This window comes from Prionailurus viverrinus, chromosome B2 (genome assembly GCF_022837055.1).
Source record: "Prionailurus viverrinus isolate Anna chromosome B2, UM_Priviv_1.0, whole genome shotgun sequence".
Lineage (NCBI taxonomy): Eukaryota > Metazoa > Chordata > Mammalia > Carnivora > Felidae > Prionailurus > Prionailurus viverrinus.
Window position 1 is genome coordinate 28,058,816 of NC_062565.1, and position 16,627 is coordinate 28,075,442.

Genomic DNA, 16,627 nt, shown 5'->3' on the forward strand with positions numbered 1-16,627 from the left:
AATATTTATTTTCTCATAATATACTGAGTCCAGAGATGGTGGACTCCATTGTTGGTTGAGTCAGTGACCTAGTAATGTCACCCAGATGTAAGGAATGTTGGTGTGCTATTCTGTGGCCCTTACTATAACACTTTTTTTCTTTGTAATTGTCAAGTGGCTAAAGCAATTTCTGCTATTCAAGCAATAATAACACACAGTAAGTAATAATATAAAAATCTAATATGGAGGCCATAATACACAATAATTAATAAAACACAATAATGTCTAGAGGCAGAAGGACCCTATTTCTTCTTTATTCTCCTTCTTAAAGTTTGGAGACCTTTCCCAGAAATATTCAAGTAGATCTTCCTCAGACATCACTGGTCAAAACAAGATCACTCAGTAGATAGCAAGGGAAATATGATAACCATGATTTGCTTAGGATAATTGATATTTATGATTGCGCTGGTGTGTGGGATTGTTTGGTCTGAGGGTGGAGAATGCATGTTGGATCACTACCCAAAATTAGACTTAATTCTGTGATTTGGGGCAAATTATTTGACCTCTCTCTTAGAATTTTGTCATCTTTAATATTATAATTTCTTATTCTTATAATTCTGATTCTTAGGGTAGGTCTCAATACTCTTCTTCCTATTTAAATTTATATAGTAACATTGGTAAATGAGTTTTAATGTCTTCAGTACGAAATCACTGTAAAGTAAACTCAGTCTTAGGGGTGATTATGAGGAGATAGTATTTTGACCAAAAGATCCAATACTTTTCAAACTCTGACTCATTTAGGTGCCTGAAGAAGCTATGTGAATGAGAAATAATAGTATAGTACATGAGAAATGAGATACTAGTAGGTAGATTAATGCTTCATATCTCAGCATAGAATTCTCTTGTAGAAGCACATAGCCTGTTCCAAATAGCCAAAGTGCCTCCTTACCACTTATACTAATTCCAAAGCTCCATTTCAAGATCTTCCGTCTCTTCCTCTCACCCTTGCCCTGCCAGTGGCATGATGTGCCTATGATTGAGGAGATGAGGGTGCAAAGCCTGTGGAAGCCTGGCCATGTCTCATGTGCTTTTCTTTATCACCAAGAAACTCCGCTATTAATAATGTGGCCAGGCCCATTTCTGCTCCCTCTTGAGGAGGAGGGCTATATGGAGGTGTCCTGGAGTAGGAGAGTTTCTTAATGGTTTACCTCCTAGAGCCTTACCAGACATGAGTCTTTTATCTTATGATAAGACAAGTTTATTTATATTTGTCAAAATAACAGTTTAGTACATTGTAAATGACACGTTTCTAAAATGTCAGAATTGGGGGCTCCTGTGTGGCTCAGTCAGTTGAGCGCCCGACTGCGACTCAGGTCATGATCTCGCAGTTCACTATTTTGAGCCCCACATCAGGCTCTATGCTGACAGCGTGGAGCCTGGAGCCTGCTTCGGATCTGTGTCTCCCTCTCTCTCTGCCCCTCCCCCACTCTTGCTCTGCCTCTCCCCCCAAAAATAAAACACCAAAAAATATTGAAGTGTAAAAATTAGATGAATTTTAAATATGGAAGTTGTAGATAGCTGCATATTTACATTGTTCAGTATCACCAGTTTAAGCATTTTAACTGTTTAGGATGTGACCTTTTTCATATGTGCTATGTGTATCCAAGGTTTTTTTTTTTTTTTTTTTTTTCACATCATCAGCTTTATTGAGGCATAACTGATAGATAAATTTGTAAGATATTTAAAGTGTACATCTTGATGAGTTTATAAATGTATACATTGTGAAAGGATTTCCACCATCAAGGTAACTAATACATCCAACCCCTCACATATGTTTTCTTTAGCTTTTGCGTGTGTGTGTGTGTGTGTGTGTGTGTGTGCGCGCGCGCGCGCGCGCGCATGTGTGTGTGCGCATGCGCCTCTCGACATTATTTTGTTTTATTAATTATAAGTGGCTGGTGCAGCCACACTGGAAAACAGTATGGAGATTCCTCAAAAATTAGAAATAGTACTACCATTATGACCCAGAAATTCTGCTTCTAAGTGTATATCCAAAGAAAATGAAACAGGATATTGAGATATTTACACTCCCATGTTCATTGCAGCATTATTCACGATAGCCAAGGTATGGAAACAACTTAACTTCATTAATGGATGAATGGATGAAGAAGTTGTATATATGTACAGTAGAATATTATTCAACCACGAGAAAGAAGGATATCCTGTCATTTACAACAACATGAATGGACCTTGATTTCATTATACCACACAGAGAAAGACAAATAACAGTTTTTTCTTTCTTTTTTTTTTTTAAACTATGTTAAGCGTGATTTAATGTCAAACCCATGGGGACTATGCAGTCTCAGCCATTTCACCAGTACATACAACTGCTGTATTTTTTGGATTTGTGTCTGCATTTTTTTTTATCCTTTTTTGATGTTAATCCCTCTTCACACTTCTGCTCTGATTATGGGTAGGGAACCCATGCAACCATAATAAAACTACAGGGCTTGCGTGAAGGGTAAAGTTCAGTTTGCCTTCTCAGAGTCCCCTTTTGCTGCTTTTTTGTTAGCTGTGTCTTTAATCTGTGAGTTTGGAACGGACCCTTGTTAGAAGAGGATTTCACATAGTTGAATACTTGATAAAGAATGTTAATAGTAGGGATTTAGTTGATACCAGATGATTCTGTAGTACTTTTTGATTCTGTTAAGATCATTCAACTTTCTGAACAAGCAAAGTGTTAGGACTACATAGAATACCAGTTTAAGTGTCAAAAAGAAGTAAGGTTGACAAAAAAATGTTAGGCATTTCTCCATGTACTTTTCCTTCACACCATAGACAGACCTCGCTAATTCATTATGCTTTTCTTTCCAGTTTAGACATATGATCTTTGACACAACACTCTAGACAGACACTGCCCACCAATTAAGGTAGAACTAGGGAGTATGGACTATGCATATCATAAGGAAGTGTTTTTAGTTACTTAGGTAGGGCTCAGCCCTTTCAACTCAGTCATTATATTCCCCCAAAGTTCTAACTTGGAGTCATGATGTACATTTTATTTATAAATGAGAAAAACTTCCCAAGGTGACAGGATTTTATTACTAAGTATCAAACCAGCAAGAAGAATCCAAATCAAAATAAACTTCTAAAAATGCAGAGTTCTCCAGAGTCCTCTCAGAGATTCTGTCTGGTAAAAATGACCAACAAGCTTCTGGAACACATATGCACCCCAAGAAGATTCAGACTATAATCTAACTTTTGGAGCCAGTGAGGAATGCTGTGAGATTGACTTACCCTCTGAATTACTGATTACTGAGGTAATGCCAGCTTGATGTCCATGATTCTCTTAAAGTCTCATTTTATCTTGTCTGTTACTGTAGTGCTAAGCAAGGCTTTTTTCCCTACTAATTAAAAAAGAAAACATTGTGGGGCATGTGGGTGGCTCACTTGGTTTAGCATCTGACTCTTGATTTCAGCTCAGGTCATGACAAGCCGCACATTGGGCTCTGCCCTGACAGCACGGAGCCTGCTTAGGATTCTCTCTATCCCTCTCCTTCTGCCCCCAGCACACCTTCCCCCACCTGCACTCCCCCACCCAGTAAATAAATAAACATTAAAAAAAAAGAGAGAAAATGTCATAGTGAGAAAGGTAAGTGTAATAGGAAATAAAGTGGGTCTCTTTCTATTGACTGACTTACTGACAAATAGATGTTGGATTCTAGATTAAAGTGTAGGGCTTACAAAGGAAATCATAGAGAACTGGTTTTGCTCTTTGCATCTCTTGCCCTTTTAGGGACTATGAAGGGATGAAGGGAGCCAGGAGTGAAGGGGAAGAGTTTATGAGATTCTTTGACAGGAGCTGTGCTAGGCTGTGAAAGGGAGGTATGACAAACATCTGCTTTTCTTAACTCATAACTGGGGAGTGTGGCTTCCATGGAGTGTTCCCTGCATTTGTGAAACAGAGATCCTGGCACCTGAGAGCACAGGAACAGTGCACATAGACAGTAGAGGTGTCTGCCCTGGGAAAGATGTTTCTTGGGACAAGATGAGCACCTCACTAGAGAGTAGGCCCCAGTCCATTGTAAGTTGTATGTAAGGTCACTTCTAAGTCAAGGAGCTCCATCAGAGAGTTGTTGTTGGTAAAGATGGAGTGCTGATCTTGGACCACACTATGTGATTTCTGAATTGAGGCTGTGTTCATAATAATGTGAAATCAAGTCTCTCTCAGATAAGAGTGAGTAGAAGTCATTGCACCTGCTCACATTTTCTTACAGGGTGGTGATAATTCTGCACCCACCCCCTCCAAATGGCTCCCCACAACCCTGAATACACTGGGCTATAAAACAGTGCTGTGTCCCGTCCATATCCCATGAGTTTGGCTTATCCAGTGTATGGGGTTGAGGACCACACTTCAGTCATAAAGGACACCAAGATCAGAGGAGTGAAGTGAAAATGAACATGATGTGTGCAAGAAAGTGTAATCCCTTTGAAGTTACTGAATCTCCCAGTTTTGAGGATTAGATGAGCAGAAATGAGTCCTGAGAGGTAAGCAGTTTTGAATCATGGAGAGACTTGACTATAGAACTTGGACTTTATCCTCTACAGATGAAGAGTTGGGGATATGGTGAGGGCTGCTAGCTCATAAGCCCATAACAGGGTTTGCCCATAATACTTTTGCTCTTAGATACAACTGTCTGACTTCCAGCATGGAGCCTGAACTATAGTAGTATTTAGTTATTATTTGAATGGATACATAAATGAAATGATCCGGAAGTTGACCTTAAAAATGTAGGCAATAAAGTCAGCTGCAGATAGGGGATTGCCTGTTATAAGCTTTTCTTAAAATTATTCTAGATATAGACATAGAAGTATAAATATAATTATTTTATTAATTAGCTCTAATTTTTATTAATAGGCTTTAGTATGTTTTAAAACAACTTTCATATAAGTCTTTAACAAAAACCATTTTAACAAACTAATGTTTAAATTTCAGTGTATACAAATTTTGATTTTTATTCATTGAATAGAGAATGATTGCATATTTGGATAGATGTCATAAAGTATCAACTCAGCCTCTTTAAATTCTATATTGATGTAATTTCTGTATTTTAACTAATTTCTTACATATACATAAAGTTTATATAATAAGAAATGAGCTGAGGTGTAGGAAATATATTTTGTATACACATGTAAATATAGACTCCATAATGTAAGATGTATAATTTTAATGGTTTGTAGTCCTGTTTATTACATTAGGTACTCTCGGATGTTTGTTACATTATTGTAGTAATAGCGTTTGAAGTATATTTTAAATCTTTTTTCTCCCTTAGAAGTAAATTTCCCCAGAAGGACTTAGAAATGCTGTTCCCTGGAATGAGTGCTGATTTTACAAGTGAGAATTTTTCAGCTGCTTGGTATCTTATAGAAAACCACTCAACTACCAGGTCAGTGGATGTTGGACTATTGTTTCATGTGGTTGTACCTAATAGGATTATATGATACAAAGGGATTTAGGCTGGCCTCTGCCACGTAGGAGCCCTTTGACTTTGGGTGAGCTCATGAATATCTCAGGGTATCTTTTCTCCTATTTATGAAATGTTGTTAATAATTAGTAGTCCCTTGTTTCCTGCTATCTTGTTTCTGTATGATTCATATTTGTGCAACCCATTAAAACTTTGTGGAGTCTCATCTGGGTACCTAAACTGATGTGATCTCTCTCTATTCAAATAACAAAACTTTCAAATCCTGGTGTAAAATAGTAAACATACTTCTTTTCCTGACCATAGAGCAAAGGAAGATGATTTGATTTATCATTTTGCAAAGACTTGCCTTAAAATTAGCCAAAAATAGTCAAGGTCTTATATCCAAATTAAAGTGCTCCTTATTGTCTGCTAATTACATTTTGCCACACTCTTGATAAGAGTAGGTTTATAACTTTTTTGCAGCAATTAAATTTAGTAACAGTGTTTGAATAAATGAATGGTTTATTGCTAAAAATTTACATTCCTGAAAAGTTAATTTGTTAAAATACACCTTAGGAGAAATTTTTCCTTCACCAGTTAGAGTGAAAACCATTAGAAAACATGAGGAAACATTGGTGTGTGTGTGTGTGTGTGTGTGTGTGTGTGTGTGTGTGTGTGTGGAGAGAGAGAGAGAGAGAGAGAGAGAGAGAGAGAGAGAATCCTGATACATTTTTAAAGGGAATGTCAAATCTTTAATTGCAGAAGATGGTTCTAATTTTACATCATGGATGTGCTTTTTCTATTACTGTATTTCAGAATTGATCTCTGTTTTTACAGCCAGATTTTCTTAGCCCAGCTGGAAATAAAAAAATATAGAGATCTACCAATTTTCTCTGCTTGAGATGTAGAGATAAAATATTTTGGTCTTTTTAGTTATTTAAATTGTTGAGTTGACTGCCCCCGCTCTCACCCCCCCAGGTTTTTCTATAATTTCACTGTTAATGACAGAGGACTGGATATTGATGTGGTGAATCATGGATTTTGATATAGGACACAGAAATGAACATACAGAAGAGTTCTGCCTTAGATAACTTAGATAACCACTGCATTGATCTAGGTCTGTGCAAAGGGACATGATGTTCAGGACTCCTTACCTGGCAAATCATATACATGATACATATTACTTATAGAAATATTTATATGTATGTTCATTTCTTAGGGGTCTGACATTTGGAATGACCATGTGAGGGCTACAGATCTGTTTTATAGTTGCTGTAATTTTGTTATTTATAATAAAAGGGTTTAGATGTAGGGGTGCCTCAGAGGCTCAGTCGGTTGAATGTCCTACTCTTGATTTCGGCTCAGGTCATGATCCCAGGGTGTGGGATTGAGCCCCGTGTCGGACTCCATACTGAGCACGGAGCCTGTTTAAGATTCTCTCTTTCTCTTCCTGTGCTCCTCTTCCCTGCTTGCACTCTCTCTTAAAAAAAAAAAAAAATTTAGATGTAGGTAAGAATTTGAAAGCTTTTTGTTTTAATCTGGTTACATCTTGTGTCAATCTATGTCTTTCTTAACTTAGGCTTCAGTATTTCACATTTAATGCATTATCTGATTTCTTTTTTGCTTTTTAGGAGTCTCAAACTTTTGGTTTCTTAATTTCATTTCAGTTTTGAACAGCTTAAAATGGCAGTCACCAACTTGAAGAGACAGGCTAACAAGAAAAGTGAAGGCAGCTTGGCATATGTGAAAGGAGGTCTTAGTACTTTCTTTGAAGCCCAGGATGCCCTCTCAGGTAAGGTGACCCTCAGAGCCATCTGCTGGGGCTTCCACAACAGAAACCCAACACTGTGTTTGCAGAGTGTTTACAGGGTGTGACATTCAGTCTGTATTTATAAAAGTAGAGATCTAAAATGTGCCATAAATATTTGTTGCAGACCAGGCTGGAATCTCTTTGAAGGCTTGGTACTTTAAATATTTGTCTCTGAGGCTTTTGTTGACCCATTGTACATATGTGAAATAGGAGACTACTTTGCCTTCCCACAATGCCCAATCTCTAGGGCTGATAAGAAACTAAATCCCAATAGGTAAAATTCTAGAATTTAAAAAATCCTCTTATACCCATCAATATCTTACACATGTGACTAATTCTGTAAATGTGATCCATTGTGTGTTTGTGTGTGGTAAGGACTGATGATAATGTGTCATTCTTTTCAGCTATCACCCCATGAACCTCATACACAATAGTTAAATGTCCACCATCCATTTTGTCATCTTTATATGGGGGAGCAAGTATATTAAATAGATATAGCATAGTTTTAGACATATCATGGAAAAGATGTTGGGTAGGGTTTTTTCTCACCTAAAATTAACTTTATTTATTTAATTTTTAAGTTATTTATTTATTTTGACAGAAAGAGCAAGAGAGCACACGTGTGCCTGCTGGGCAGGGGGAGGGGCAGAGAGCGAGGGAGAGAGAGAATTCCAAGCAGGCTCTGTGCTGTCAGAGGAGAGCCAGATGCAGCAGGGTCCATCTCACTGACCTGAGCCAAAATCAAGAGCCTGATGCTTAACTGACTGAGTCACCCAGGCACCCCTAAAATCACCTTTAATTAATAGAAATCAAATTACTGTTTAGTAAAAAATATTAATAAAAGTTAGCCTAATTCTTTTTAAAAACAAATATACCTATAACTAAGTACCTACACATAAGCACTTTTAAGTGTAGACTAAGAAGCCACACTTCCTTTAATTCAGTAAGACTTAATTTTTTTTATTAATTTGTATTCTCAAAGTACAGACATCCTGTTACTGTTTCTAAAACCCTTCTCCTGGGTCAAACAAGCATAGATGACTTCTGGGAAGTTAATGTGCATCTGATACAGCTCTTTCCTTGTTAGGTAGAAGTTAGGTTTTTGAAGGAGCAAAATGTGAATGCCTAGCGGGAACAGAAATTAGATAATTTTCTTTGATAAACACTCTGTGCCCTGTATTTTTTGGTGGGATGCTTTTCTTTCGTTCTTTGTGCTTATTGATATTCTGTCTTAAGTTACTAATGTTACTATATTAACAATAGAAACCTGAGCATATATGAACAGAGTTTAGCATTATCAAGCAGAATTAGGTTAGTAATTCCCTAGTAGCTATGCAAATGATAATTTGCCATAGGTGATTAGCAGTTCTCAGAAATTATTATATTTAAAATTATTTCACCTAAGTATATTGGTAACTTAACATTTAACAAAGATAATTCTGACCAATTGCTTAATCATATAAGCAGGTGACTCTATAGCATATAGAAAGTGATTTTAATAATAAAATTCCAAGATTTTAGCTACACACATATCTAGCTTTTCTGTGTTTTAATGTAAATGAAATGCATATTACAAAAAGACAGTAAATAAGTAATGAACAGACACTACTTAATACCATTGTAAAGATAATTACATTAACATTTTGATGTATTTTCTTTTGGTCTTTTTGCTCTTGGCCTATATGAGTCCATATTACAAAATTGGAGTTGCATTGTATATTCAATTGTGTATGCTAGAAACCTCCTTTACTCTTTAGAGTGTTCCTTTGGGTAATTATTTTAATATACTATAGCATTTGATTTGTTGGTAGCTCTTTAGAAAATTTTCTGACTATAGTCTTAAGTGAAATTGATCTGTAGTTTTTTGAAATGCTTTTTTGGTCAGGTTTTGGTATTAGTGTTTTACAGAAGCATTTGAATCTGTATGTGTATATATGTAGGTACTATGTGATGGGTTATGTAAAGTAGGAATTATCAGTTGGAAATTTGAAAGAGCTAATACATTGAAAGAACTAATAAATTATTTGCTCAGGTAATCTGTTTTACTTTTCTGTTTTGAAAAATGTCAAACATGTTAAAAGTAGAATAGTACAGTCACCCCTGTATAACTGTCAGATTTAAGTTAATAATGTTTTTCAAACTTGCTTCAGTGGTATTTTTTGAGGTTGGTTGTGTTTTGCTGATCTCAAGCAGTGAGTCTAAAGCTCCATGACATTTCCCTCCTATATACATTAGTATATGGTTCCCACCCAAATAAGCACATTTACCTGCATAACCACAATGCTGTTATTACAGCCAAAATAAGTTTCAGTAATTTTTCAATATCCTCTAATTCCCATGTCATACTCAAATTTCCCCATTTACCCACCAACTTTCTTCATAGTTGGTTTGTCCAAATTAAGATTCAAATAAGGTCCAAGCATTTCATTTGTTTTTTTAAGTCTCTTAAGCCTCTTTTAGACTAGAATACCCTTACCTTTGCTACCTTGACTTTTTGTTTTCCCCCATGTAATTGATATGTTGAAGACATGAGGCTGTTTGTCCTATAGGATATCCCATACTCTGGATTTGACTGATTACTTCCTCATGGTGTTATTTAATTTATTTTAGTTTCCATTGTATTGCTTGGACTTATTTGGACATTAGATTTGGTTTTCAACATTTTTGGTCATACATGGTACTGTGTACTCCTGTGTTATTATTTCAGGAGGCCTTTAGTGTCTGCATGTTTTTCCTGTAGAGACACTGTGATGGATCAAGTGGGTTCCCCAGTGGGGTGGGTATTGGTAGTTGTATCGATTAGAATCAACCAAGGGAAAAGATGCATGAGGCACAGTCCAGGAAAGTTCTGTGCATGGAGTGAAAGTTGTCCTCTCACGGTCGAGTCATAAACAACGTTGATTTACCTGGTATGATGTGAGTCAGTGTACATGGAGTATTGCCTACCAGAGAATCTCATCCAAGCCTTGGTGTCCAGAGTTTTTATTAGAGCTCTGTCACATATACATAGTTGACTGCTCCAATGGCTGACCTCCATCTAGAGGTCCCTCTGGAGGTCACACTGATACGGAGTGACCCAAAGTCTTCACTGTAAATTACGTTACACTATCTGGTATAGCTCAAGGCTCCCAAGTAAACAAAGATACTTTCATCAGGTAAGAATTTGAAAAGCTTAGAGGTAACCTCTCAGAAGCTAAAGACAAAGGCCAGACCTCTTTTTGGGTAAGATTAAATTCTTTAGTATGTGATTATATTAATATGAAATATTATATATGCATTTGCCTAATATATTATACATCATATTCTTTTTAGCCTTTAGAAATTTTGATTTTACCATTTCTCTTGTAAGCAACATATGGTAGAATTTTTATATTTTTATACCAGTTTGGGAGTCTTTGCCTTTTAATAGAAAAATTCAAGCCATACATTTATCCTAACTGACATTTTTGTCTTTTTGTTTTTATTGTTCTATTATATTTTTCGTTTTTCATTTTTCCTTCTGTGCTATATAGACCATGTTGTTGCACATTGGCAAGAAATGTTTTTAAATTCTATTATAGGTTGCCTTTTGCCCCCTGTTGTGTATAACATCGGTTCAGGACATCTATATTTCTCATGTTCTTTCCTTTTTTTCTGGTCTTAATTTAATCTGGAGTTATAGCTTTTTATTTTACCTTTTCCATTTCATTATTATGTTTCTCAATTATTTTTGTTTTTGCATTTCATTTTATAACACATTTACTGCAGTTAATTAAAATTTACCATCTATTCACATAAATTTAATTGGCTGTAATGTTTCTTGCCAGTCATTTTACATTTCATCTTTTCTATCTTTGACTTTTTTGAACAGTGGGATATATGTTTTGTGCTAGAGCTTTTGAATTATTGCATATCTGGAAATGTGTCTTGCTTCATACAGAATTATTTTCTGAAAACATTGATCCAGTATCTTTTAGTGTTACAGAGAGAAGTCCTGAGCCAGTGTAATTCTTTATTACTTATAGATGAATTGATGTTTTTCTCTCTCCCTAAATGCTTAAAAGATATATTTGTTTTGACTTGAATTAAAAAAAACCAAATGCCTTTCAGGATATATTAGAATGTAGGTCTTGTCTTTATTCATTTTTCCCAATACTTGATAAGCTTTTAGAATCTGTAGACCCATATCTGCAGTTTTCAACACTTTTCTTTTGTTGTGTCAACTATCATTTATGGTTTGTTTCTGAATGGCCTTGTATAAAAATAGTATTCCTTTCCTTCTGCTCTCCTATATGGTACCCAGTACCTTTTCTGTTTTTCAGTATGCTGCCCAATAGTAGTATGCCTCAACTAGTTTTCTTCTGTTTCCTGCCATACTGGGTGTTAGGAAATGTGGTCTCTAAATATTGTAAAGAGAAGGGAGTTGTTAGAAGTAAGAAAAATGGGGGAGCAGAATTATAGTCCTGAAGATAGTTATAAAAAAATTAGAAGATGCGTTGTGTCAGAATTAGGCTAGATAGAGATGACAGAGTATAAATAAACACCTTACTCTTCTTTTTTTTTGGTATCATCTGTGTTCTTCTCTTTGATTAAGTAGACTGTTTGATATGTATCCAAGGGTGCTTTTCGGGCCATCCGAGTCAGGTAAACAGTGGCTGTTGCCCTCTTGTCTGGCCTTTATTTATCTTGAAGTATTTATGCTATTGTCAATTTTCTTTTTTCATGTGTGTATCCATAAATATTTTAATTAGAACTTGACTAGTGTGTCTGGTATAACTTCCAGTGTTAACCTCAGTATATTTATTGTAATTTTTACTTTATTATGTTCTGCAAAGATATTCCCAGCATCTTGTATTACTTTTCCATGGCAGTCACCCTGCCATTCTCTTTTAATCCCTTGAAGTCTTGAAGTACTTTTTTGTTTGTTTGTTTGTTTTCTTTTGTAAGTAGGCTTCACACCCAGCACAGAGCCCAATACAGTGCTTGAACTCATGACCCTGAGATCAAGACCTGAGCTGAGATCAAGTTTAACTGACTGAGCCACCCAGGCGCCCCTTCAATCCTTTGAAGTCTTGATGAGACATATAGTTTCTTACCAGATATGAGTTCACACCAGTTCTCGCAGGCCATGGTGATGTTTGTGGAGCTTTTCATATTATTAAAGGCCTTCTTCATTTCCTCAGTGCCTTCTTCAATTTTTTTTTTTTTTTAATGCTTATTTATTTTTGAGAGCAAGAGAGACCAGAGTGTGAGCTGGGGAGGAACAGAGAGAGAAGGGAGACACAGAATCTGAAGCAGGCTCTAGGCTCTGAGCTGTTAGCACAGAGCCTGACATAGGGCTTGAACTCATGAACTGTGAGATCATGACCTGAGCCGAAGTTGGACGCTTAACAAACTGAGCTACCCAGGCACCCCTTCTCAGTGCCTTCTGATTGTCATCTTTGTTTTGGTGAATATTTCCCTGACTGCCCCTTGAGCTTTTCACCTGTTTGGTCTCTTGTTTTTATGGGCAAGTCCAACATTATCACTTGCTTTTTTTGAGAACAATTATGGACCAAAACTGTATGAATTATTTTTATTCATGTTATACTAAAGAATAACTAAGAGGCTGAAGCAGAGTAAATAACACATGGTGCTCGATACACAATTGACCTTCCCTCCCATGTTACTTTTGTTGCTGCTACTTGAGACAGTGTAGCCATAACTGATTTTTTGGCACATTCTGTTATTAGTGTCTGTTGATATCTGAAGGTTATTTAGGCAGGTATGGTTGTCTAGGATCCAGTTATCTAAGTGAGAATCCTTTATACCTATTAGCCTTCTATATAATAGTCGCAATTATTTCATTATTGTTTTTCTTCCCAGTGTAACTGAGGAAATGATTCACAGGTTACCTGGCCTATTTAAATGTAATTTATATAATTTAGCCACTCATAAAAATTTGGTGTAAGTAAAAACTAAATGTTTGAAAAGTTCTTACAAATTTAAATTTTTAAGAGATCTCATTTTAACTCTTCCTAGTCTCCTATTTTAGTAAATATTATCCTCAGAGGTTGGTGTGTGGGCCAGATTGGCCATTTTCTGTCTTTGTACAGGCCAGGAACTAAAGATGGCTGTGTTTTTCTTTTTTTTTTTTTTTTTTTTTAAATTTAAATATTTTATTAATTTTCTGGCCCTTTTTGCAATTAGCTGGAAGGAAGGATGTTTTCTTCTTTTTTTTTTTTTTATGAAATTTATTGACAAATTGGTTTCCATACAACACCCAGTGCTCATCCCAAAAGGTGCCCTCCTCAATACCCATCACCCACCCTCCCCTCCCTCCCACCCCCCATCAACCCTCAGTTCTCGGTTTTTAACAGTCTCTTATGCTTTGGCTGTCTCCCACTCTAACCTCTTTTTTTTTTTTTTTCCTTCCCCTCCTCCATGGGTTTCTGTTGAGTTTCTCAGGATCCACATAAGAGTGAAACCATATGGTATCTGTCTTTCTCTGTATGGCTTATTTCACTTAGCATCACACTCTCCAGTTCCATCCACGTTGCTACAAAAGGCCATATTTCATTCTTTCTCATTGCCACGTAGTACTCCATTGTGTATATAAAGCACAATTTCTTTATCCATTCATCAGTTGATGGACATTTAGGCTCTTTCCATAATTTGGCTATTGTTGAGAGTGCTGCTATGAACATTGGGGTACAAGTGGCCCTATGCATCAGTACTCCTGTATCCCTTGGATAAATTCCTAGCAGTGCTATTGCTGGGTCATAGGGTAGGTCTATTTTTAATTTTTTGAGGAACCTCCACACTGCTTTCCAGAGCGGCTGCACCAATTTGCATTCCCACCAACAGTGCAAGAGGGTTCCCGTTTCTCCACATCCTCTCCAGCATCTATAGTCTCGTGATTTGTTCATTTTGGCCACTCTGACTGGCGTGAGGTGATACCTGAGTGTGGTTTTGATTTGTATTTCCCTGATAAGGAGCGACGCTGAACATCTTTTCATGTGCCTGTTGGCCATCCGGATGTCTTCTTTAGAGAAGTGTCTATTCATGTTTTCTGCCCGTTTCTTCACTGGGTTATTTGTTTTTCGGGTGTGGAGTTTGGTGAGCTCTTTATAGATTTTGGATACTAGCCCTTTGTCCGATATGTCATTTGCGAATATCTTTTCCAATTCCGTTGGTTGCCTTTTAGTTTTGTTGGTTGTTTCCTTTGCTGTGCAGAAGCTTTTTATCTTCATGAGGTCCCAGTAATTCACTTTTGCTTTTAATTCCCTTGCCTTTGGGGATGTGTCGAGTAAGAGATTGCTATGGCTGAGGTCAGAGAGGTCTTTTCCTGCTTTCTCCTCTAAGGTTTTGATGGTTTCCTGTCTCACATTCAGGTCCTTTATCCATTTTGAGTTTATTTTTGTGAATGGTGTGAGAAAGTGGTCTAGTTTCAACCTTCTGCATGTTGCTGTCCAGTTCTCCCAGCACCATTTGTTAAAGAGACTGTCTTTTTTCCATTGGATGTTCTTTCCTGCTTTGTCAAAGATGAGTTGGCCATACGTTTGTTGGTCTAGTTCTGGGGTTTCTGTTCTATTCCATTGGTCTATGTGTCTGTTTTTGTGCCAATACCATGCTGTCTTGATGATGACAGCTTTGTAGTAGAGGCTAAAGTCTGGGATTATGATGCCTCCTGCTTTGGTCTTCTTCTTCAAAATTCCTTTGGCTATTTGGGGCCTTTTGTGGTTCCATATGAATTTTAGGATTGCTTGTTCTAGTTTCAAGAAGAATGCTGGTGCAATTTTGATTGGGATTGCATTGAATGTGTAGATAGCTTTGGGTAGTATTGACATTATGACAATATTTATTTTTCCAATCCATGAGCAGGGAATGTCTTTCCATTTCTTTAAATCTTCTTCAATTACCTTCATAAGCTTTCTATAGTTTTCAGCATACAGATCCTTTACATCTTTGGTTACATTTATTCCTAGGTATTTTATGCTTCTTGGTGCAATTGTGAATGGGATCAGTTTCTTTCTTTGTCTTTCTGTTGCTTCATTGTTGGTGTATAAGAATGCAACTGATTTCTGTACATTGATTTTGTATCCTGCAACTTTGCTGAATTCCTGCATCAGTTCTAGCAGACTTTTGGTGGAGTCTATCGGATTTTCCATGTATAATATCATGTCATCTGCAAAAAGCGAAAGCTTGACTTCATCTTTGCCAATTTTGATGCCTTTGATTTTCTTTTGTTGTCTGATTGCTGATGCTAGAACTTCCAGCACTATGTTAAACAACAGCGGTGAGAGTGGGCATCCCTGTAGTGTTCCTGATCTCAGGGAAAAAGCTCTCAGTTTTTCCCCGTTGAGGATGATGTTAGCTGTGGGCTTTTCATAAATGGCTTTTATGATCTTTAAGTATGTTCCTTCTATCCCGACTTTCTCAAGGGTTTTTATTAAGAAAGGGTGCTGGATTTTGTCAAAGGCCTTTTCTGCATCGATTGACAGGATCATATGGTTTTTCTCTTGTTTTTTGTTAATGTGATGTATCATGTTGATTGATTTGCGAATGTTGAACCAGCTCTGCATCCCAGGAATGAATCCCACTTGATCATGGTGAATAATTCTTTTTATATGCCGTTGAATTCGATTTGCTAGTGTCTTATTGAGAATTTTTGCATCCATATTCATCAGGGATATTGGCCTGTAGTTCTCTTTTTTTACTGGGTCTCTGTCTGGTTTAGGAATCAAAGTAATCCTGGCTTCATAGAATGAGTCTGGAAGTTTTCCTTCCCTTTCTATTTCTTGGAATAGCTTGAGAAGGATAGGTATTATCTCTGCTTTAAACGTCTGGTAGAACTCCCCTGGGAAGCCATCTGGTCCTGGACTCTTATTTGTTGGGAGATTTTTGATAACCGATTCAATTTCTTCGCTGGTTATGGGTCTGTTCAAGCTTTCTATTTCCTCCTGATTGAGTTTTGGAAGAGTGTGGGTGTTCAGGAATTTGTCCATTTCTTCCAGGTTGTCCAATTTGTTGGCATATAATTTTTCATAGTATTCCCTGATAATTGTTTGTATCTCTGAGGGATTGGTTGTAATAATTCCATTTTCATTCATGATTTTATCTATTTGGGTCATCTCCCTTTTCTTTTTGAGAAGCCTGGCTAGAAGTTTGTCAATTTTGTTTATTTTTTCAAAAAACCAACTCTTGGTTTCATTGATCTGCTCTACAGCTTTTTTAGATTCTATATTGTTTATTTCTGCTCTGATCTTTATTATTTCTCTTCTGCTGGGTTTAGGCTGCCTTTGCTGTTCTGCTTCTAGTTCCTTTAGGTGTGCTGTTAGATTTTGTATTTGGGCTTTTTCTTGTTTCTTGAGATAGGCCTGGATTGCAATGTATTTTCCTCTCAGGACTGCCT

General features: G+C 36.7%; 1 protein-coding gene across 2 annotated transcripts in view; it reads left to right on the forward strand.

The window, feature by feature from the left end:
- EXOC2 (exocyst complex component 2) overlaps window positions 1–16,627 on the forward strand; it is a 277,000-nt gene that overhangs the window by 67,969 nt on the left and 192,404 nt on the right. For both annotated transcript variants that reach the window (XM_047859097.1, XM_047859098.1), the window contains exons 5-6: window positions 5,313–5,426; window positions 7,112–7,236. In XM_047859097.1, the coding sequence (XP_047715053.1) occupies window positions 5,313–5,426; window positions 7,112–7,236 (239 nt within the window). The remainder of the gene's footprint in view (window positions 1–5,312; window positions 5,427–7,111; window positions 7,237–16,627) is intronic.